This window comes from Harmonia axyridis, chromosome 3 (genome assembly GCF_914767665.1).
Source record: "Harmonia axyridis chromosome 3, icHarAxyr1.1, whole genome shotgun sequence".
Taxonomy (NCBI): domain Eukaryota; kingdom Metazoa; phylum Arthropoda; class Insecta; order Coleoptera; family Coccinellidae; genus Harmonia; species Harmonia axyridis.
The window spans coordinates 6,635,773-6,660,921 of record NC_059503.1 but is presented as its reverse complement, the minus strand read 5'-3'; the positions used below and the strand labels follow the sequence as shown (position 1 = coordinate 6,660,921).

General features: G+C 35.6%; 1 protein-coding gene and 1 long non-coding RNA gene across 3 annotated transcripts in view; one reads left to right on the top strand and one right to left on the bottom strand.

Annotated features, from left to right (window-relative positions):
* Positions 1 to 25,149, bottom strand: part of LOC123675998 — a 43,699-nt gene that overhangs the window by 18,214 nt on the left and 336 nt on the right. The window contains exon 2 of the long non-coding RNA XR_006746839.1: positions 19,789 to 19,828. This is a non-coding gene — a long non-coding RNA (uncharacterized LOC123675998). The remainder of the gene's footprint in view (positions 1 to 19,788; positions 19,829 to 25,149) is intronic.
* Positions 4,519 to 24,274, top strand: LOC123675995 (ras-interacting protein RIP3-like). 2 transcript variants are annotated; one of them, XM_045611627.1, is made up of 4 exons: positions 4,519 to 4,672; positions 21,540 to 22,238; positions 22,295 to 22,635; positions 22,862 to 24,274. In XM_045611627.1, exons 1-4 carry the CDS (start codon positions 4,655 to 4,657, stop codon positions 23,457 to 23,459), a joined length of 1,656 nt encoding a protein of 551 aa, XP_045467583.1. In that variant the 5' UTR covers positions 4,519 to 4,654; the 3' UTR covers positions 23,460 to 24,274. The 2 variants fall into 2 exon arrangements, with proteins under 2 accessions (XP_045467583.1, XP_045467582.1); XM_045611626.1 differs by having other exon boundaries at positions 22,295 to 22,659.

The following is a 25,149-nucleotide window of genomic DNA, read 5'->3' as shown; positions in this document are numbered from 1 at the left end:
AGTCATTGGTCTATGCGGATAAGCCACAAACCCTTGACCATTTGGAAGACAACATTCGCCGTGTTATTGCCGATATACGGCCACAAATGTTGGAAAAAGTCATCGAAAATTGGACGTCGAGATTGGACTACATCCGAGCGAGCCGTGGCGGTCATATGCCAGAAATCATATTTAAAATGTAATGCCACAAGATTATCTTGCGGATGAATAAAATTCATGTCAATCGAATAATCCATCGTTGTTTATAGTTCTATAGCTCTAAAAAAACACCCTTTATAATAATATTATAATCTGTACGTGATATCTAAAATAATACAATATTCTAAAAATATGCTCTATGATAAAAAAAATAACAAATGGATAACCATAATAATTTCACATGAATATTATGTGAAGAAACCAATGAATGACAAAATCGGGTAAGTTTAAGACGCAATCGGGCTACATTATGTCAAAAATCCAGTAAGTATCTAAAGTATATTCATTACCATTCCATGATGAATCCAGTGCAAAAATCACAGTAATCTGAGGGCTGTATGAAATTTCCAATTTTATCAAGTTAGGTTATCAAGTTATTGATCATTTCTCTTCTTTCATGAATTAACCAAGTCTTTATTTTATTTTTGAACTTTTTTATATTTTTCCACTACTACAAAATTCAACTTATGAAAAAGATGATGCAATTTTCTCAGTATAATACCTAAATATAAAATCCGCTCAGAAAAAAATGATTAGTTGAATGTTGCACTTCAATAAAAAAAAATCTCATATCCGCCAGCAGTCTGCTCAGTATCCGTTTAACTGAAGAAAACTAAGACGCCTGAGGAATTTTTTTCGACGTTTCGAGTGGTACTCAAATCAGCGCTTACTTCTAAGAAATTGGAGTGCGGGTGTGCCCAGTCAATTACTCATAATTGATATTTTGTTAATGGCAGCCACAGTCACTTTCAAGGATCTCGTTATACCCTACACCAAATTAATAACTCAATGATTAAAATTGTATCCATTTCCATTTCCTCGCCTATTATATACCGACAAATCGACACAATGAAAAGGATCTGTTGAACAAAAGAGGTCAGCCATAATTTTAATCGATTTTTCCTTGATTTCGGACCATTAGACTTATTAAAGAATTGGGTACCTATACTAATAAAAGTATTTGGGAGCAGACAACAATTTTTCCGAATGAAAATGTTCAAGGACACGTTTTGTTATTTTGCTTGCATTTTCTATGGTTCTAAAGGGTGTTTTTTTAGAGCTATAGAACTTTAAATTGCAATAAAACAACGATGGATTATTCGATTGACATGAATTTTATTTATCCGCAAGATAATCTTGTGGCATTACATTTTAAATATGATTTAGTCCAATCTGGACGTCCAATTTTCGATGACTTTTTCCAACATTTGTGGCCGTATATCAGCAATAACACGGCAAATGTTGTCTTCCAAATGGTCAAGGGTTTGTGGCTTATCCGCATAGACCAATGACTTTACTTAGTCCCACAGAAAGTAGTCTAGCGGTGTTAAATCACAAGATCTTGGAGGCCAATTCACAGGTCCAAAACGTGAAATTAGGCGGTCACCAAACGTGTCTTTCAATAAATCGATTGTGGCACGAGCTGTGTGACATGTTGCGCCGTCTTGTTGAAATCACAGCTCCTGGACATCATGGTTGTTCAATTCAGGAATGAAAAAATTAGTAATCATGGCTCTATACCGATCACCATTACTTTCTGGCCATCATCGTTTTTGAAGAAGTACGGACCAATGATTCCACCAGCCCATAAAGCGCAACAAACAGTCAGTTTTTCTGGATGTAACGGTGTTTCGACATACACTTGAGGATTAGCTTCACTCCAAATGCGACAGTTTTGTTTGTTGACGTAGCCATTCAACCAGAAGTGCGCTTCATCGCTAAACAAAATAAAATGGAAGTAGTGCGCGATACGTATTCCGCACAGAACCTTTATTTTCCAAATAAAATTGCACTATTTGCAACCGTTGTTCAGACGTGATTCTATTTATGAGGAATTGCCAAACCAAACTGAGAATAAATCACTTGACAGTTGTTAAATCGATCGCCATCTTGAACAGTAATGCCAACTTAAAGTTATATACCTCGAAAAAAACACCCGATAGTAACACGTACAACTTAAGATTTTTGTAAAAAACTTCGAATTGTTAACTTGGTCGGCCTGTTGTCATTGAATATTAGGTTTCTTTCTGGTATTCTGCTTCTGATGTCTCAATCAAAACGAAATTTTGCACAATGCTTAAAATTGTTGTTTTTTTGTCAATCGAAAGGTAGTTTTGAAATTTTCTGAGAAGTAAAATTCCAAATGGCCATATTTACGGAACCTCTAGTAGGCTTTTGCCCATGAACGAACTGAACCACAAAATTCAAGATCTGAACCTACCCAGAAAGTTTCATGGTTTTTACGTTCAACATTAAAAAAATTAGAGACATTGTGGCGAAATTATAGAACGATTGGTTCGGGGAACAAGCTCTCAAAAACTATTAATCAATGTCTGCCTAATTCAGTCACTAATAGGAAGCTTCTATTTCCATAGAGAACCATATCGGAGGAAGTATAGAAAGCATGAATTGAAAAGAATTCTTAATTAAATAATTGTTTCACTGCTTTCTTATACTTTCATGGAATGATTACAACATCAATTATGTATTTTGTGTGCGTAGAATTTCAACGATTGGGAAAAATATGAATTTTTATTGTTGATTATGTTGGAAAATCATCTGAATGAAACTTGAAAGATATCGTTTATATTGTAATCTATCCTGAGAAGAGAAAAAGTTGATTCTAAATGAGAATGGAAATATGTATTGAAGGATATGAAAATAATAAATGCGTGTTATGTCATCACATTAGGTCTTCCTAAATTGTAAGTATAAGTGGAGATGAGAAATTCCTTGGATAATTTAAAAAAAAAACGTCCTATAAACATGGATCTGCAAAACCTTTGTTTTCGAGATACAGGTTGCTCACAGCACATACAGGATCTTCATAATAGTTTGGATTTTTCTGAGGATTACAAGAGAATTGTTTGTAATTTTTTTCTCGAAATGGTAGCAGATACAACAAACTTACATACAAGAAACCAAAAAGTGTAGCACTGGACCAAAGTTTGTTTCTGAATATTCCTAAACAACCAGTGATCTACCAAAAAAAGTTCTAGAATCAGGCATTGTTCCAGAAAAAATATTACGCTGTAGATATGCATTCAAAATTAGCATATCACATGATGAAAACTTCAAATTGGAGTATCTATGCCGAATTATAGTTCGATATCTTGTGGAGTGCATATTCTATGAAAAAAAATCCTGGAAAAAGTCACCCTGTAACTCGAAAACAATGTGTTTGAGGACCCTAAAGACCCTAATGACGTTTTTTTATTAAGATTACTTCAAAATTGTCTGATTTTCGGTTGTACCTCCAATTAAGGAAAACCCTGTAAACTCATAAGATGATAGCTGCTTGAATATCCAAATTTTACAAAAAACATTCCATCTTCCAATAATACAACTCCTACGAAACTTCGAAATGATTCTGAAACTGATTTCTGAATTCAATTTTTATCAGATGGCTATTTTTTCCATAACGAAGAAAAATAAATTCATATGGCTATAACCCCGGAACTATTGAATGAATTTCGTCTTCAAATGAACCTTAACAAGATAGTCGGACCTTATTTTTTCAGAATAAGTGAGTAAAATCTAATGATCTAAGTCAAAAGTTCTACTACACAAGTTTTTATCCATAAAAGCTTTTTTCGGCAACCGTCCGGGAAGTGCTCACTTCCCGGACGCTTTTTCTCTAAGAAAGTAGCATTTCCCGGCCTAGTCCGGAAAGTACGTACTTCCCGGACTAGGCCGGAAAAGAATCATAGAATCCATAGCAACCGAGATAACGGCTGACAGTTCATATGAAATTAGTTGTCAAAAATTTGCATGTTTTTTGATCGCAATCGCAATAAAATATGGAAAGCAGCAGCGATAGTGTTATTTTACATGGTTGCCGAAAAAATATTGTACGCAACACGCCCGAAAATGGTTTTTGGGACTCATAAAAATTTTGTCTATTCGCCCCAAAAAAACCATTTTCGGGCGTGTTGCGTACAATATTTTTTCGGCAACCATGTAAAATAACACTATCGCTGCTGCTTTCCATATTTTATTGCGATTGCGATCAAAAAACATGCAAATTTTTGACCCTATTTTCCGGACTTGTTACGTAAATTACTATTTTTACATTTTCATTGTTTTGTTCCTATAAAAGGGGTGAACTCATATCCGAATCAACACAGGATATATAAACAATTATAATTATAATAATTCCTTCAATAATCCTTCTGAGAATGAAGGAATCAAGTACTGGTCTATATTCTAGAACTGCTCCAGTAACACTTCAAAATATAACATAAAACCCATGGATTACACATAAAACTAATAGACGTTCCTTCACTTTCCCCTCTCAGCACGTAAGTTATAAAGAGAAGTAACGTGCTTCTTGTGGAAACATTCGAGTTAAATCACTCTCATTCTCGTTCTCGTTAGTCTACAGCGGTCGTTGGTAAAAAAAAGTAACCAGCGTGTGTTAGTTCCATTTACTTGTGGGCATTGGATATCTTCAAGCATGAGGTTCAGAGCAATTGTGAGTAGATAACCCTTAATTCTTTTGTATTCCTTATTTTTAGTTTTTCTTATTTTATTAATTCTTAGTTTATTATTTTGTTGATTATGTGAAAATTATTATAATTCGGTATGTTTGCTCAAGTACAAAGGACATCCTTTAGAAAGGTCCATCTCTCACTTCAATTGATTTTTGCCATCCCTTAATGGTTTTGCATTCATTGTTTTTATTTTTTTCTATTTTATAAATTCTTAGTTCATTATTTTGTTGATTATGTGAAAATTATTCTAATTCAGTATGTGTACTTAAGTACAAAGGACATCCTTCAAAATGGTCCATGTCCCACTTCATTTGCTTTTTGCCATCCCTTAATTGTTCTGTATTAGTGGCTTTTAGTTTTTCTTATTTTATTAATTCTTAGTTCATTAGTTTGTTGATTATGCGAAAATTATTCTTATTCAGTAGGTGTGCTTAAGTACAAAGGACATCATTTAGAAAGCTCCATCTCTCACTTAATTTGATTTTTGCCATCCCTTCATTGTTTTGTATTCGTTGTTTTTAGTTTATCTTATTTTATTGATTTTTAGTTCATTTATTTGTTAATTATATACAAATTTTTCCACTTCTCTATGTGTTTCTAATTGCAAAGGACTTACTCCTGAAAGCTTTATCTCTCACTTCATTTCTTGGAATCAAATTAATATTTTAATCATAAAGTCATCTTTTTCAGCCTTAAGATATTGAATTCTTCTTAATATTTCTGGAATTATAATTAAAGAAACGTGAATCGAAAAGCAATAATTCAAAAAACATCGAATATTTCTCATTTATCATACGAAATATCAAGGATATCTCAAGGTCGTTCCAAGGTATCTAGACTTCCTGCATAGGCCCAATTCGGCACAGTTCCATTTCAAAGAAGAACAACACAGTGATTAACAATTTAAAGCCTTAAGGTGTTTCTTCATCCAATTCTTCACATTGAAGGTTAATCTGCACTCGAAGCAAGATTTAATTCGGCTATATTTCATTCTGTAAATTATCCTAGTACTTTCAGATGTAGTCAAGATCATTTTGACACCATGAATGGGTGTAAAACAAAGAGATTCTTATTTGAAGTGTTAGTTCAATTGAGTTTTGATGGGATTGAAGAAGTTGTTTATTATACTAATGATATTGCGATCATTCATAACGATTTATGTTGATAGGATCATTTTATTTCCAAGGATGTAAAGGATAAATTGGAGTAATTTTTAACTAGGTCATGTGGTCATTAGTTATTTATTACTGGTGTTTTTTCAAGTAATTATATTAATTGATGATGTGTAGCTTCTGTTTAAATAGAAGGTCTAGCCGATATGAGTTGGAAAAATCTAGGATAGGAACTCCTGATTTGATTTTTTCAAAACATTTCGAAGAGCTATGTATAGTTGAAAGATACATTAGAAGTTTTCAAAAGTTTGTGTAAAGTTGATTCATTCATATTTTTATAAAATAATCAAATACCACTCAAATTTAATTATAGATAAACGTATATTTGATGCATATATCCTTGAAAATAAATTACAAATTTCAATCGAAATTTTCATAATATTCATATAATTTAAATGAAATACTGAGTTGAACTTTCAATTCCAGTTCTTCATTCCCTGACCTATGAGAACCAACATGTCTTCAACCTTTTTAAGAATAATATAAAATGGTTATATTTCTTATACATATAATAATCTTTGAAGTATGTAAATTTACATGCTGAATTACTTAAAAATTCAGTTATATTTTTGAAGATAATGAGCTTTTTGCTTGTTTTTCACATTTAATTTTTTATATTTGGCATCTTTTGAATTATCCATATTGTTTGAAAAGAATTGATGATTCTCGTATCAAATGGTTGAATATTTCATTGATGTGCTTGAAGATAAGAGGAGAACCTTCTGAAGAGATTGGAATTGATTATTGTAGCCAGCTTTCTCGATAATCTCAACATATTAAGATATAAATCTCCGCTAGATTCATATCTTACGCAGTAGGAACTTCAACCGTGAATTAAAAGAAATTTCAGCTCTATACTAATGATATCAATTACACAAATCTCCTCTATATTGAAAACCTAACAAATCTTTGAATTAGTCCAATGACCTACCGAGATAACACACAAGAACATGTTGCTCTGGACTTTAACTTTTACTTTCCCCTCAACTTCGTGACAAATATTTCCCAATTAAAAGTAATCGGAGATTTGCATTGGTATAGGCTACGAATGCAGAAACTAAACGAATAAATGCTGCTTTTTTTAATGACCGAGCCAAGGCGAAACCATTTTGGTGAATTATCTCTTGATTTTTCGATATTGCGTAAATTTGCAGTCACGAAATAACAATGGTTGAGTTTAATTAATTTTTTAACAGTACGAATTTTTTGAACGACCTTTACAACTTGTTAGTTTTGTAAGGCGTTGATTGGCTAGCTTGCTCAAAATTAATTGAGTTGAATTCGGTTGAGAATTTCATTCGGGAAACGAAGAACTCAAATTGAGCACAAATAGTTTCAATTTGGGAATTATTTGAAGAAAAATTGTTCGATATATTAGGTTCTGAAGGGTGTTTTTTTTAGAGCTATAGAACTTTAAATTGCAATAAAACAACGATGTATTATTCGATTGGCATGAATTTCATTTATCCGCAAGATAATCTTGTGGCATTACATTTTAAATATGATTTCTGGCATATGACCGCCACGGCTGGCTCGGATGTAGTCCAAACTGGACGTCCAATTTTCGATGACTTTTTCCAACATTTATGGCCGTATATCGGCAATAACACGGCGAATGTTGTCTTCCAAATGGTCAAGGGTTTGTGGCTTATCCGCATAGACCAATGACTTTACATAGCCCCACAGAAAGTAGTCTAGCGGTGTTAAATCACAAGATCTTGGAGGCCAATTCACAAGTCCAAAACGTGAAATTAGGCGGTCTTTCAATAAATCGATTGTGGCACGAGCTGTGTGACATGTTGCGCCGTCTTGTTGGAACCACAGCTCCTGGACATCATGGTTGTTCAATTCAGGAATGAAAAAGTTAGTAATCATGGCTCTATACCGATCACCATTGACTGTAACGGTCTTGGCATCATCGTTTTTGAAGAAGTACGGACCAATGATTCCACCAGCCCATAAAGCGCACCAAACAGTCAGTTTTTCTGGATGTAACGGTGTTTCGACATACACTTGAGGATTGGCTTCACTCCAAATGCGGCAGTTTCGTTTGTTGACGTAGCCATTCAACCAAGAGTGCGCTTCATCGGTAAACAAAATAAAATGGACGTAGTGCGCGATACGTATTCCGCACAGAACCATTATTTTCGAAATAAAATTGCACTATTTGCAAGCGTTGTTCAGGCGTGAGTCTATCCATAATAAATTGCCAAACCAAACTGAGAATAAATCACTTGACAGTTGTTAAATCGGTCGCCATCTTGAACAGTAATGCCAACTTAAAGTTATATACCTCGAAAAAAAACACCCGTTACTAACTGATGAATAATTTATTTGAGGCCCAAATTGCCCTAGAGATATCTGAATTCTTACCTGCTCGGTCACTAAATACTTATCCAAACAATCAAAAACTCATAACAGGCCAATGATAAAATAACATTAGAAGTATAAAAATTTTAATTCATGATCTCAGCAACTATTCGCAGGATTTGACTTGAATTCTTAATGTGTTATAATGGGGGTCAAAAAAAATAATTTCCCAAATATTAATATATGTAAACAAATAATGAAAATAAGATTTTCTGATGAGATTCGTTACTCTGGGGATCATATTAAAGTCGTTTCTCATTTGGTTTGCTGTATCTTGAATTCTACCAACTAATTGTTGATCAGATGTGATTTCAACATGCTTAATATCTCCCCTTGAATAAAAATCTAACGTTTTGACATCCTATTAATACAATTCTTGATTCTAATAAATAAATGTGAAAGTTTCACCGTTTGGAAAAAAAGATACAGCCTCCGAACATATCCATACATAAAACTCATAATTTGAGAACATTAAAACAATAGAATATATATGAGAATACAGCACGTTGCATTACAAAGACATAGGAACAATTGTTAAACATAAATCCGATACACATCTCTACAACGTGTAGTTTTTACATATTTACATTGTTTTCTACTTTCCATTTTCTCCGTTGACATCTGTCAGAGGTCAATAGTTCATCTCCACTGAAACATAAACCTGCATAAGTAGCTTTCGCTATGATAACAATCGTAATGATACATCTCTGATTTTTCTTCATCAAGCGTGACAACAGAAAATATAAATATCATCTTTCCAACCGTTGATTTCTCCACAGAAAAAGAACTGCAACCAACGCTGTTTCAAAGAAAACTTACAGAAGGATGCAATGATTACTGTAATCTGCTGTAATGAAATAAGTCCCAACGTGTTATTAGTTTGAGACAATTCAATCGAGAATTGAGCCGTATCTAGATAGACGTTAGTCAGTTTGAAATCGATGAGATTAATAACTATAATTGGCGATGTTTTCGTTCGACAAAAAAACGGAAATGAAAGGTTTGCCTCTGGCGGGATTGTGCTAAGCGTAATTGCGAATCAAGCTTCCTTTTTCGATTCTATTCGGAAAAATTACCTATCGATGATTACCGCAGGAAGTTCGAAAACTATCGCACAAGTGGCACTTATGACACGAATAAGGAATGCTTCGATTTCGTTTCGCAACTTGCCAACTGTACAAAATTAATTGGTGAATCTTCTATGCTTCTTTTGGAATTGAAATGTGAAAAGGAATGTTGTAGGATGTGAATCCAGATCATTGGAAATAATAGGTTGGTGTTTTTCAATTAGAAATTGAAATAATTGGGAAGAGATCAAAGATCGGTATTTGAATTGAAACCTTCTCAAAGGTATTGTCGATTTTTTTTGTTGCCCAGGTGTCCTCCACAAGATAAGGGCTTTGAGCTATATATGAATCTTGTTTTATGATTCTTACAACAAAGGAATTATTTCCAAATAAAAATAGGAAAAAAATTGTCATTGCTCATCAATAAAGATCTTCCTTTTGAATCAAGGAAAGTTAAATCCTTAATAGATAATCCTGAAAAACATAGCTCACAAGTGACCTAAGGAAACTGTAAATGTAGGATAGGAAACTGTTCTATAACACTTTATTCTTCTGACATTTCACTAAGTGATGAAAATCTCTTCCTCTTGGAATAAATAGAAAGTTGGACTTGTTTTTGTTAACTAGAAACCTTACATTCTACTATTGTACCATATATTGTTCTCCGCAAAACATTTTGATTTTATAAAAGTCAAACTATTTGATAGAGGTCGAATCTCAAAGTAATAAACATAGATAGAAGGAGCATATGTCATTTTCAGTAAGCAAATTTTGTCCTCAACATGAACTATCAAATTTGACAAGAAGCGCGCAGAAATGAAAACATATACGATATTTCACTCAATTCGCGAGTTTCTCCACAAAGATCGCACTTTTTATGTCCCATAGTGAATCTACGTTTCATATTAACTCAAAATATATTGAAATAAATACCTAAATATATCAGAAATTCAGAACACAAACTTCAAGCGCGCCAAACTACGTGAAACAACCGATGACACTAGGAGAGCAAAAGTTGCCAAACCTTGGATTTCAGCAGGTAGATACAGAAAATAATAAATATTCTGCTTAATATAAATTCGACAATTATGAAAAAAATCGGATTCCAAATATTCAAATTTGCATTTTTATCGGGAATGACTCAAATAAATATATTTCATTCAATATAATATACATTCATAACGATATAGTAAAATTGTGGATTTGAAAATATATCACAATCCGACAACGTCATCTAACTATGTTGGAGACATTTGAAAATTGCGTATACTTCTCCATCTATGTTTATAACTCTATGGTGCCAAAACTTTTGAGACATACGCTAGTGTAAAATTTGCAGTGCTTCTAAATCCCACACTAATCAACATAATCAACCAAAACTATCTCAATAATTAATCTATGTAATCCATAAGAATAATATTCTGAATGGTTGAATGCTCACTTTGCCTGTCTCATATTAAACCATGTTGTATAATTCTAAATACGATATTCAACAAAAAAGGAAACATTCTCGTAACACAAAGCTAACTCGAATAATTGCCTAGTTTATGAAACAACGCTGGAGGATCACAGAAAATTCGCGATTCTTGACCAGAACCACCGATTTTTTCATAGAATTTTAACACGCCAAATACACATTCCATTCTTTACGCGAACATATCTGCCCACAGGAGGAGGCTAAGCTAGCTAGACGGTGTCAGTTCTGATTTCCTTGTGTAATTATAGTGAAACTTCCGATTTGGTTGAGTGACCCGTTGCCGGTGTCCAGTTACAGTTACGTAACATGTCATTATTTTATTTCAAGACGGAAAGCTTATCGGTCTGTTTATGTTTAGGGTAAGAGGCAGGCTTGCTGACAATCTAGGATTTATCGAAAGGTAGGCGGAATAAATCAATTGGTGTCAAGTCGTGAGGAGGTTGTGGCCGTAACACGAAGTTGGGTTTTCCGTTTTCTGATATTCGTGATCTTCGTAGATGTGATGATTAGATGGTTGAAAGGTATGAAGTTAGTTTCACTAATTGATCGATGAATGACTGTTCGGGGGATAATCAATTTAGAACATTTTTGGGAGTTATTCGACATGTAATGCCCATTTTTTTTAATCACTATAGTAGGTATTCTTCAGTTGAATAAATTTGTTCTAAAGGGTGTTTTTTAGAGCTATAGAACTTTAAATTGCAATAAAACAACGATGGATTATTCGATTGTCATGAATTTTATTTATCCGCAAGATAATCTTGTGGCATTACATTTTAAATATGATTTCTGCCATATGACCGCCACGGCTGGCTCGGATGTAGTCCAATCTGGACGTCCAATTTTCGATGACTTTTTCCAACATTTGTGGCCGTATATCGGCAATAGCACGGCGAATGTTGTCTTCCAAATGGTCAAGGGTTTGTGGCTTATCCGCATAGACCAATGACTTTACATAGCCCCACAGAAAGTAGTCTAGCGGTGTTAAATCACAAGATCTTGGAGGCCAATTCACAGGTCCAAAACGTGAAATTAGGCGGGCACCAAACGTGTCTTTCAATAAATCGATTGTGGCACGAGCTGTGTGACATGTTGCGCCATCTTGTTGGAACCACAGCTTCTGGACATCATGGTTGTTCAATTCAGGAATGAAAAAGTAAGTAATCATGGCTCTATACCGATCACCATTGACCGTAACGTTCTGGCCTTCATCGTTTTTGAAGAAGTACGGACCAATGATTCCACCAGCCCATAAAGCGCACCAGTCAGTTTTTCTAGATGTAACGGTGTTTCGACATACACTTGAGAATTAGCTTCACTCCAAATGCGGCAGTTTTGTTTGTTGACGTAGCTATTCAACCAGAAGTGCGCTTCATCGCTAAACAAAATAAAATGGACGTAGTGCGCGATACGTATTCCGCACAGAACCATTATTTTTGAAATAAAATTGCACTATTTGCAAGCATTGTTCAGGCGTGAGTCTTTTCATGATGAATTGCCAAACCAAACTGAGAATAAATCACTTGACAGCTGTTGAATCAGTCGCCATCTTGAACAGAAATGCCAACTTAAAGTTATATACCTCGAAAAAAACACCCGTTATATAAAATAATTTGAATTTTGACGAAGTGTCAATTCAGTTTAGTCAATCGTATTCTTAATCTCTATGGTTAAGCTCCGCCCCATTCCCCATTTTCAGGTTCAATTTTAACGTATTGCCGTAACTGTGTTTGTATTAAGTCACTGTATCAAATGCAGGAAAATGTTTCTTTTCATGAATCGATGAAAACCAAGGTCAAATTGAATGAATTTCGCTTCAAACTACTCAAAACTTACAGATTGTGAGTATTCAAAAATGAAACAGCTAATTCTGCCTACAGGACAATGTTTTTTCGAATTTCACTTAACCATATCACCCTTGTTGGGAAATCCATGTCTCAACCTCTTGTAACATTTATAAATTTGATGAGCACCAGTCTAGTTTCCCACATTCCCAACAATAGAACCTTTCGTAAACCCATGAAATTTTCCAAGGAGCATCTTCACATCGCAAACGCATCTCAGGTCCACACTTAGGCGTTTACATTATTCTTGGAAATTGTGCATTTGGAACAATGCAAATTCGAAATTTTGTAATAAAATAATTGACAGTGGTAGCTCTATGCTTATGCTCGTGAGAACAGCTGATATAGTGTCGAGTATTGTTTGAGGTTTCTGGATTGAACCAGTGACCTTTGGTTTTGCAATGGGTGTAGATTATGCAATGGCCTACTGCGACGACTGCTGGAGGATACGCTGTGATAGATAGAATGTGTACCCTTGTTTTACTGTGGGAATATACAGATTTAATGTCTTGATTGTGGCTGCAAGTTAGGGAATTCTGGTGGGATGTAAATCGAAGATAAACCTTGAGGTTTTTTCTCATGTGAATTTTCATTGATTATCAATCCAACATATTAGGATGTCAAAGATTTAGAATGTAACCAGAAAATGTTGTGCTGGTTTCTTATATGGGTACACATTGGATAGTGAGTAAATTTATTTTGATGCATTCTAAGGTCCCAATGAGCGAAGATAAGACGTTGATCAACCGCATTGAGTTCCAGTATTAACTGAACTTAAAACGCCTTAAGACCTTTGTGAGACGGAATCAATGTTCTGTGCATTAATGTGTATCAGGCTCATTTCAAAAATTTGCAACAATTTGCGAAATTTTCACCAACAGATGTATTCCCACTACTTGTCTACAGCCCATTCTAAACTCAAAAAAAAATTAATATAATACAGTACTCCTGAACTAACGGGTGTTTTTTTTTCGAGGTATATAATTTTAAGTTGGCATTACTGTTCAAGATGGCGACCGATTTAACAGCTGTCAAGTGATCTATTCTCAGTTTGGTTTGGCAATTCATCATGAATAGACTCACGCCTGAACAACGCTTGCAAATAGTGCAATTTCATTTTGAAAATAATGATTCTGTGCGGCATACGTATCGCGCACTACGTCCATTTTATTTTGTTTAGCGATGAAGCACACTTCTGGTTGAATGGCTACGTCAACAAACAAAACTGCCGAATTTGGAGTGAAGCTAATCCTCAAGTGTATGTCGAAACACCGTTACATCCAGAAAAACTGACTGTTAGGTGCGCTTTATGGGATGGTGGAATCATTGGTCCGTACTTCTTCAAAAAAGATGATGGCCAGAACGTTACAGTCAATGGTGATCGGTATAGAGCCATGATTACTAACTTTTTCATTCCTGAATTGAACAACCATGATGTCCAGGACATGTGGTTCCAACAAGACGGCGCAACATGTCACACAGCTCGTGCCACAATCGATTTATTGAAAGACACGTTGGGTGACCGCCTAATTTCACGTTTTGGACCTGTGAATTGGCCTCCAAGATCTTGTGATTTAACACCGATAGACTACTTTCTGTGGGGCTATGTAAAGTCATTGGTCTTTGCGGATAAGCCACAAACCCTTGACCATTTGGAAGACAATATTCGCCGTGTTATTGCCGATATACGGCCACAAATTTTGGAAAAAGTCATCGAAAATTGGACGTCCAGATTGGACTACATCCGAGCCAGCCGTGGCGGTCATATGCCAGAAATCATATTTAAAATGTAATGCCACAAGATTATCTTGCGGATAAATGAAATTCATGTCAATCGAATAATCCATCGTTGTTTTAGTGCAATTTAAAGTTCTATAGCTCTAAAAAAACACCCTTCACTAATGAAGCCTATTACTCGAAAAAAATCCTGATACAGATCTCATTCTGAAGAACTTTCGAACTCAAGGACGTCACATTCTTTGATTCTCGAATTTTTATCATCAACGTCTACGATCTATCCTGTTTACGAAATTGAATGATCACAGCCTTGTCACTCAAATTAGTTAAATGAATAACACTTTTTATACTTCCTCGTTCAAAACTCTAAATTTCCTATTCATCATATCTGGTATTGAGTCACGATCCAAGAAGGTCTAACGCAATGCGGATTTAAGTACCGTGTATAGTTGCCACACGAAATGTCTAGTCATTTGATTTAAACTGTATCAATTTATATGTGGACTTAATATTCGATTTCCTACTAGAAATTCGGTTTTGGTCTCGGTAGATCAATTTATTTTGAAAATATGAAGAACTTGTAACTAATAATCACAAATAAGTTTTAATTCCATTGGCATTTCTCATTTCATTTATCATTTAATTCAGTTTCAATTGAAAAATGAAACTGATAAAGTTTAAACTAACTCTGGCAACACAAGGTCGGGCATTATCTTGCTGAAATATTGAATTCTCGAGACAGTTATAGTAAGGGAGAACATATAGCTACTATTTCTTGAAAGTAACGCAGTGCTGTCACGTTACCTCGAATATAGACTAAAGGTGACCTACTCGCATGTGCAATAGCACTCCATACCATAAAGCCTACTGTCCGATGTACATGACGCTAAACATCAAACTGAGGTTCACGTCTTTCTCCCCGACGTCGTCTAACCCTGCTCGGCCATCATGTGCACCCAAAGAGAATCGAGATTCATCAAAAAAGACGAACTGATGCCATTCCACATTCCAATATTGACGTTTTCTGCACCACTGAAATCGTTGCTGGCGATGCTCAACCGTCAGAGGTAACACAGGATGGGGTTGATAATGCTGCAGTCCAAAAGACCTTATCCGGGGGTAAACCATTCGGACAGTTACAGGATGGCTTTGTTCTCCTAACCTCTCATCAGCCAAAGATCTAGTTGTCGCAAATCGGTCTCTAATAGCCATAAGTCTTAAACGTCGATATTGAACTTCATTTGTGCCCCTTAGACGTCCGGTGCCTACTCTTCTTCGATTTTGGGCATTATCAAACCACGTTTGACAACATCTCATAACAGTAGTTGGATTAGCGGTTAGCGATTTCTCGAAAAGAAAACCCCGCCTCCCATAGACCAATAATACGACCTCTTTCAAATTCATTTAGCTGGCGATAAATTTCGCTTACACGTGTTCTAGGCATTTTAACAACAACTAAACATCGACTTTGGATCTCCTCGAACAGCTGATGGTTTGTTGTGAAATTCAAAAAACTTATTACAATAGATTTCAGAAGACTTCTGTATAAATGAACAACTACGATTAAAAAAATCCCGAACAGGATCTAGACATCGCAATTTTCCTTTCATATCAAAAACCTTAATGTCACGCCTTCCATCTGAACAGCCTTCACCCAGTGATTCACTGAAATGTTTATGTTGTTAAACTGGTTCTTTCCGAGCTTATTTTCAATGTTCAATTACACAATGTCGATGATAATGATATAACAGAACTTTAACGCATTGAATTTGAAGAATTACCACTACTGCTGTTCCATAGCCAACTGCTCTCTTCACGCGTTAGACACCTATAATGAGTTTCATCTGAATGGATAGCGGTTCAATCGGTTTGTTTTTTTGAATGGTTGTTGTTCTAAGCTGGTAAATACGTCGTCATGAGCGACATTTTTCTCATTCTTCAATGCACCGTTGCTCTTGATAGGATGGAGATGTAATGCGTAGGTGCACAAGAGAAATTGAAAGTAGAAATTGAGATTGAAGTCTGGATTGTAGAAGATTTGAGGTTTCGCGCTTAATCGCCTGTTGGAGTCTCCAGGTTATACTTGGTTATTAGACAAGGACGCTCGGTTGTTTAACGATTGAAAGTTGGTTCTTGAAATGTACAACAGGTGGTCGAATTGTATATACGCGTAGAAAGTAGTTTTGAAGAAATAGGTTTTTTGCACAATAGGACTTTTTTACGGTCACCGCATTTGTTGTGGAATATATGTGCCTCAAATTCTTGACAGGCCAATTGAAGTCCCCAGTCCACCACAGTAAAACACATTTTTCGATTTCATTATTCAACATAGTTGCCTTCGAGGGCGATACAGCGATTATAGCTTTCTTTCAACTATTAGATACCATTTTTGTAGTACGATTTGTCTTTCGCTTCAAAATAGGCCTCAGTTTCGACGATTACTTCTTCATTGGCGGTAAATTTCTTTACAGCGAGCATTCTTTTGAGGTCTGAGTAGATACAGGAAAAAGTCGCTGGGGCCAGATCTGGCGAATACGGTGGATGTAGAAGCAATTCGAAGCCCAATTCATGCAATTTTGCCATTGTTTTCATTGATTTGTGACACGGCGCATTTTCTCGATGAAACAGAACTTTTTTATTTCAAATGGAGCCGTTTTTTTACGATAACATCCTTTAAACGATTCAATAACGCTTTAAAATATTCGCTGTTAATGGTCTGGCCCTTTTGGAGGTAATCAATGAATATTATACCTTGCGCACACCAGAATACTGATGCCATAACCTTGTCAGCTGACTGTTGTGTTTTTCCTCGCTTTGGGTTCGGTTCATCTTGTGCAGTTCACTCATTTGAATGTCGATTGGACTCCGGAGTGAAATGATGGAGCCATGTTTCATCCATTGTCACATATCGACGCAAAAATTCAGGTTAATTCCATTTAAACAGCTTCAAACACTGCTCAGAATCATTAACACGTTGTTGATTTTGATCGAGTGTGAGCTCGAGCGGCACCCATTTTGCACACAGCTTTCTCATGTACAAATATTCGTGAATGATATGATCTACAAGTTCAGATGATATCTTCACAATGTCTGCTATTTCGATCAACTTCACTTTACGGTAATTCAAAATTATTTTGTGAAATTTTTGAATTTTTCGTCGGTGATAGCCTCTTTTGGGCTTCCACTGCGTTCGACGTCTTCGGTACTCATTTCACCACGTTTAAACTTAGCATACCAATCAATGATGGTTGATTTTCCTGATGCAGACCCCGAAAACTCTTCATCAAGCCAAGATTTTGCTTCAACTTTATTTTTTCCCTTTAAAAAACAATTTTTTATCAGCACACATTTTTTTTCATCTTATTTCAAATAACAAAATTAGCTACACCCACAACGCAATATCTCACAAACAATGGTCGGACTGCTGTCAAATTTTGACACGTATCGTTTAAAGGTTGGTACTAACTAAAAATCATATGGATTCAATACTAGCACCGCCATCTGTGCATCAGACCGGAGACTTTTCAATTGACCTAATATATAATCTACCAAAAAGATCTCTTCTGATTCCAGAGAGTTTTAGAATGCTAATTGCTACTCGAAAGCTACTACTGGTTCTTGAACCTTACTCTATAAATGAGTATTTAATTTCATCCTTGAGGTCTTTTTGTGCTTTGATTTATTTTCTATCTGGAATGTAAAATGATTATGGAAATACATTTGTAATTATTCTTAAAAAATAAAAAAACTAGTATGACATGAAATCTTTTTCAACACCTTGAGAGTTGTCATCAAATCAGAAGATGTTGTGGTTTCGCGCTTGGTCGACTATCGCAGTCTCCAACGTAAAAGTGAAAATCCCCCATTAAAACCTGATACAAACCTGAAATTCTACCCGTTTTCTCCTCTAAAGCCTACTTTGCAAGTGTTCATCGACTGGACCTACCCGTTCCTTTCATTCTGAGTATAATATTCATTTCATCATGAATGAACAATGATCGACAGCTCCAGTCAAGGGCGTTACAGAATTGCATAATGGCTCTCAGGCAAGACACAAAGCCACCCACTTGTGCCCTCGTTTATAAATGTTTTTTATACGTCCTGTTATTAGGCGTTCGTTTGTTTCTGCCTCTGCGCGAATTGAAGCAATGAACCAAATGGGATTGAGTTTCACCTTTTTTGTAGTGAATTTCAACAATTTCAATCCATTTTTGAAACGTATATCGTTTCATTTTTAGTATTATAAAGGGTGTCTTTTTTAGAACTATAGAACTTTAAATTTCAATAAAACAACGATGGATTATTCGATTGACATGAATTTTATTTATCCGCAAGATAATCTTGTGGCATTACATTTTAAATATGATTTCTGGCATACGACCGCCACGGCTGGCCCGGATGTAGTCCAATCTGGACGTCCAATTTTCGATGACTTTTTCCAACATTTGTGGCAGTATATCGGCAATAACACGGCGAATGTTGTCTTTCAAATGGTTAAGGGTTTGTGGCTCATCCGCATAGACCGATGGCTTTACATAGCCCCACACAGAAAGTACTCTAGCGGTGTTAAATCACCAGATCTTGGAGGCCAATTCACAGGTCCAAAACGTGAAATTAGGCGGTCACCAAACGTGTCTTTCAATAAATCAATTGTGGCACGAGCTGTGTGTCATTTTGCGCCGTCTTGTTGGAACCACAGCTCCTGGACATAATGATTGTTCAATTCAGGAATGAAAAAGTTAGTAATCATGGCTCTATACCGATCACCATTGACTGTAACGTTCTGGCCATCAGTTTGAAGAACTACGGACCAATGATTCTACCAGCCCATAAAGCGCACCAAACAGTCAGTTTTTCTAGATGTAACGGTGTTTCCACATACACTTGAGGATTAGCTTCACTCCAAATGCGGCAGTTTTGTTTGTTGACGTAGCCATTTAACTGCTCTGATGGACGATTTTGTCGACGATAAAATGGACGTAGTGCGCGATACGTATTCCGCACAGAACCATTGTTTTCGAAATAAAATTGCAATATTTGCAATCGTTGTTCAGGCGTGAGTCTATTCATTATGAATTTCCAAACCAAACTGAGAATAAATCACTTGACAGCTGTCAAATCGGTCGCCATCTTGAACAGTAATGCCAACTTAAAGTTATATACCTCGAAAAAAAAACACCCTTCAGGAGTTGTATTTTTCCTTGTCAAATGTCAAAAGATGACAGCTACAAAAGTCTATTTGATTTACCACAATGTTTTAACATTAACATTAAGCCCACACCAGGATAATCATAACAACATTTTTCCGACATGAATTGTGATACCTATGCTATGAGATAAGAGGCTATTAAAACCATCGTGTAAAATATTCAGTGTTTTATAATAACAACCCACAGTTCGGTAGTCTCATCTTGTCAAAAAAACACTTACGTTCTTAGAAATTTCTCCATTTCTCCACTGAACAATCTCTCTGAAACAATATAAATTATTTAAATCGTTATGTAAAAAGTGAGATTCACGCAAAGATAACATAGAGGTGTTTGTCTATTCGATGGGTACGAATTGAAAAAATAAATAAATCATGAGTTTGTACAGAATTGTTTTAGCGTAATACAGGAAATGAAAATTATGTTCGTACTCGAGTATGTCTAACTCGGCAAGAAATTACGTTCTTGTGAGAAAAGCTATAAGAAATAGATCGAAGACTGGAATTCATGAATCATTCAACTATCTATATAAATATGAAACAACCAGAGTGGCAATTAGAATTATGGTAATTGTTTAGCACTGTATCATAGACAAAACCAGTTTGTTACTGACGAAATTTTCTTCAATTCTGATTCATTCATTATTCAGTTAATCGTAATGAGTAATACAAAGATTACATCTTGAAATTATTTCATTGATGCTGAACATCATCATTTCGAGTTCAATATACAGAGTGGTCCAGATTTTAGTTCAATAACTTTGGCGTCGGATAGAACATTTCTTTTCATGAAAAACATATATCCTAACAAGCTTCGTTTTCGAGATACAGGTTTCAACGTTTCTGGACCACCCTGTATACCTAAGTACATTCTAAAACATTAACTTTGGGAGCACCAGAAGAGATAATTTTTTTTTAAAAAGGTTCATTATGCAAAGTAATAAATAATATTGGGTTGTGTTACACAATGAAATTAATGTTTGCTCTCAATTGAAATTACTTGGAGATAGTGGGTTATATTTCTATTTTATGGTTCTTATATCATGTTCTACAATAATTTCGTAATTGATTGAATCATAAAATGATTGTTTTATACAATTTTCATCTACATCTATTTACCGTCTGTTATTGATTACCGAACTATATAAGATAATAAAATATAATAGGTTATAAAATTTTATATTTGAACGGAAGAATGTAATGAATTTCTGTGAAATAGTTTCCTTCATTCAATATAAAATGCAGTGGAGCATGGATTCAAATTAAACTTTTATTACGATGAATTTATTGTTTTTAATATATTCAATTTGAACTGGAGTGATAGAATGGTTATATCAATATAGTTTAGATTCTTTCCAAACAAATAATGAATTTCATCAGCCAACTGATATCACGAAATATATAGGTATTTCCTTATTGATAAAAAAATTATCAAATCAATTTCTTACAAAATGTTCGTAACTTTTCGATGCCTTTCCTATAGAAAAATTCGTCTTTGCGTTCGAAATAGACCTCAATCTTGGTATTCACTTCTTCTTTGAAACCAAATTTCCTCCTCTGAAGCATTCTTTTGTTGTCTACAAAAAACTAGAAATCCCTGGGGGCCAGATCTGGAGAATGAGCTGGATGGTCAAGAAGTTGAATGGGCAATTTGTGCGATTCAACAAAAATCATTGTCTTAGTAGGAGAGAATGTTTTTCTTTTGCAATTGAGAACATTGTTTCTTAATTTTTGCACTAAATCGATCCACAAATGATATGTGATATTCACTGTTGATCTTTGTCGAGATAGTCAATGAACAATATATCAAACACGTTCCAAAATGAGGATGCCATAACCTTGTCAGTTGATGTTTGAAATTTTGGTAGCTTCTCGAACAAAAACAAATGTAGCGTTACTTTACTCTATGTTCCAAAATTTCAAAAATTCGAAGCTAAAAAATTTCATGTATATCTTATAATCTCCCTTGTTCCAGGTTTCCTTATTCTTCCTCTATTCCGTGCTGTGCGTCTACAGCATAGAAGCCAGAAGAATACGAGTACGACCCCAACTACCACAAGAAGAAGAACAAGACGACACCATCCACTATTACGCTGCAGAACCACAAGATGAAAACCAACAACAAGTAGTCTACGTATCTTCGGCAGACCAATACAATGGCCTTTATGGTCAACCAACGGCCGCCTCGAGAGCCAGCCAAGAAGAGTACATCCCAAGGTCCAGACCAAACCCATCAGCCTTCACCAGGACCAAGGAACCTGCAAAGGCACCACCTGTACAAACCATACGCAACTACAACAAAGTTAACGATGATGGTTCCTTCACCTTTGGTTATGAAGCTGCTGACGGTAGTTTCAAGGAGGAAACAAGGGGTACTGACTGCGTAGTTCGTGGTAAATATGGCTACGTTGACCCTGATGGCAACAAAAGGGAATTCACCTACGTTTCCGGTAATCCATGTGACCCCAACGCGCCTAAGGACGAAGAAGATCCTGCTGACCGTGAAGTCAACGAGCCTGACAACGGACCAGCCAACTACCCAACCAGGCCAATAAGACCTGTGAGACCAGTTCATGTGACTCCAGCACCTAAACAAGCTGTCACTGTGTTCCAAAACACCTACGACCAAGTTGAAGACGAGCAGCCTGAACCAGAGCAGGTATTAAGGCAACAGGTACGGTTTTTCAAGCTTTAAGTGTGGATGTAGTGTTTTAATCAACTGTTTTACAGCCAATCCGAAGACCTGCCACCTACATCACCAGGCCTCAGTACATTCAGCAAAGCCAAGATGATCCTGCAGTTTACCAACGTGCTCAACATTACCCATCAACAACACCAGCCTCAGTCATCTACAGACAGAGTATTCAACCCGTCAGCATCACTCCAAGACCACTAACAGCAGCTACTGCATCTTCTCCAACAGCTACTCCAACCACTTACAGACCACAGTTGCTCCAAGTTGCTGTGACTCCCAGACCTTCCTTGCTCTACACCAAGGGCTTGTCAAGTGCTGCAACTACAGTATCTACGCCAACAAGACAGAATATTGATTTTGACGCTGAGTTCCAAAGGTATCAGCAAAGGTTGCAGCATAGGTAAATTATGAAAGTGAAATGTTAAACTTTTTAGAAACCTAGAAGTTTATTTGGAGTAATATTCTAGGTTTCTCTCAACTCTTCATGCACTTTTCACTTCATAATTCATTTGCACAACTACTCGCACCTTAAAATCCATTTCACATTTTTCGAATTCCTGATAGTGTTAGAATTTTTGATGATACGAATATTTTATCTCCAGGTTCCAAGGTGACAACCACATCGCATCCCCTACTGCATCTTCCTTGGCCAAATCAACACCAAAAGCACAAAAGGAGTCGAACGCAGGTCAAATATACTCCTCAGCTCTAGTCTACGACCCATCAACAGGCCAATACAATACTCAGCTCTACCAGTCTTTACCACAAACTGAAGGAGATTTCTCTGTAAACCAGAGAATTCAACCATACGTAGCTCAACCTCAGAGGCCTCAAACTGTGAACATTCAACAACTCCAGGCTCAAAGCCCGTTGTATTCAGGTCACTTGAGAGCTCAAGCTAACCCTCAACAATTGTACCAACAACAGCAAGCTGAGACTCAATTCCAAAACTCAGCTCAGTTGTACGCTCAGCAGCAAAAGGCTAGAGTGTTGCAACAACAACAGCACCAACAACAACAACAACAACATCAGCAGCAGCAGCAACAACAGCAGCACCAGCAACAACAGCAGCACCAGCAACAACAACAACAACAGCAAAGACAACATCCAGCCCAACAGTTCTACTACATCCAACCACAGAGTGAGCAAGAAGGTGGTAATTTGGCAGCTTTCTTGAGGGGCCACAACATCCAATTTTAATTTCCCATAAATCCAAAGGCTAACCAAAGGTGTTGCTGTTTTGCTGTGTGAATTTGTATTTAAGGTTTGGAGTTCGACCACAAAATTACGATAAATTCAAGGGCAAGGTTATGTTCGAAGGCCACCGATCGAACTGCGAATATTCTATGAAAGTATCAAGAGTGCGTTCCGTAACTTTCACATTTCGATCGGAATACCTACAAACTCCGATTTCCACACCGTTGGCCAATTTCTGCACTACTTAATAATGTAAACTGTTTCTTATCAATGTAGCCTCCTGGGGGGATCATTATTCGACTGGAAACAAATAACTATATAACAAAAATCGATTGAGCAACATCTAAAAATAATCACACGCAACTTAACCGATATGGGAGCTGTAGGTGACCTCTACAGTTCACAGCGAGAGTGAAAGTACAGGGCAGTACCCAAGGCAGGTCTCGAGTTTTCAAAACAGTCACGCCCATGTTGCATAACCTCCAAACATGCACGCTTATAGCTAGGAATGTCTAATTGTGTGTCTGCAATCAGCGATTCCAATACCCAACTTGATTTAAGAATGCATTTTACAAACATGTTCCTTGATTCATCCAAAATGCCCATTTTTCTCCTTCTTCGCCTAATGTGCCTTAACGAACAATCACTTACCAAATGATAGTAGATTTTGTCTTGATATTTATTGATGATTTTTTTTCTAGGATAAGGAGAACATGTACATATTATTATATGTTTATATATTTTATTATTGATTACTTAGAGTATTTTACTTTGTTCGTCTATGTTTCGAAAGTTTCCAAATAAAGACTTTTACAGTAGCCCTTGTTTCAATGTTATATAAAAATTTAGTAGTTTCAGAGGATTTATAAAAAATCTAGTTGGGTTGAAAATTTTTCAAGGAAAAGTTATATAGTTCGGAAACTATAGTCCAATGATATAAAATTTGAGCGTGATATCAATTTATATCATTAGACTATAATTTCTTAACTGTTTTATTGATTTTTTGACGTTTTTAATCTTTATAGTTTTGAAAATTTGCTGACTTTTATAAGTTCAAAATATGTCCCATTTAATACTTTGAATAGATAGTGGATATTTTCACTTAAATCCAATAGAAATCCAAAACTTTATAGCACATAAAAACGTAAAGTGTAAAAAACCTAGAAGGGTTAAACATTTTTCAGAGAATGTGAAAATTAATTCGAAATGAAGATAAAAAAGCATTATGAATGGTAGGTTGGAACATTAATTATAGGTTGTAAGTTAAATCTGACCCATTTATTTATTTATCTATTAGAACAATCGCTGTCAGTCATTAATGAAAAACAATAAAGATCGAATGGTTAGAAGATAAAGTCAAGATTTGTATCACCATACGTTTCAAAGTGGAACAGAGAAAGGCACTGTAAAGATTTTGATTACAATCGCATTCTTGTTGATATTGAATAATCCATCTGATTTTTCAATTGCTGGTTTTTGCATCCACGATTAATCCTGAGGTAATAGCGTTACAAAAACAGAAATATTTGATATAATGAGTAAAATAATCGCTGAACTTAATATCGTTATGCCATTGAAAGTAATCAAATGAAAATGAAATGAAGGATATAATCGATCTTGAACTTGAACAGAAAATGTATGGATAGAATTAATCATTTCCATAATAAAAGATCGTTGAACTCAAGTCTTTGAT

Excerpts from the sequence above, each read along its gene's own strand:
- LOC123675995 (XM_045611626.1), top strand. Across the intron at positions 22,239-22,294 it reads AGCAGGTATTAAGGCAACAG|CCAATCCGAAGACCTGCCAC; the intron begins GTACGGTTTTTC and ends ACTGTTTTACAG. Across the intron at positions 22,660-22,861 it reads CAGCAAAGGTTGCAGCATAG|GTTCCAAGGTGACAACCACA; the intron begins GTAAATTATGAA and ends TTTTATCTCCAG.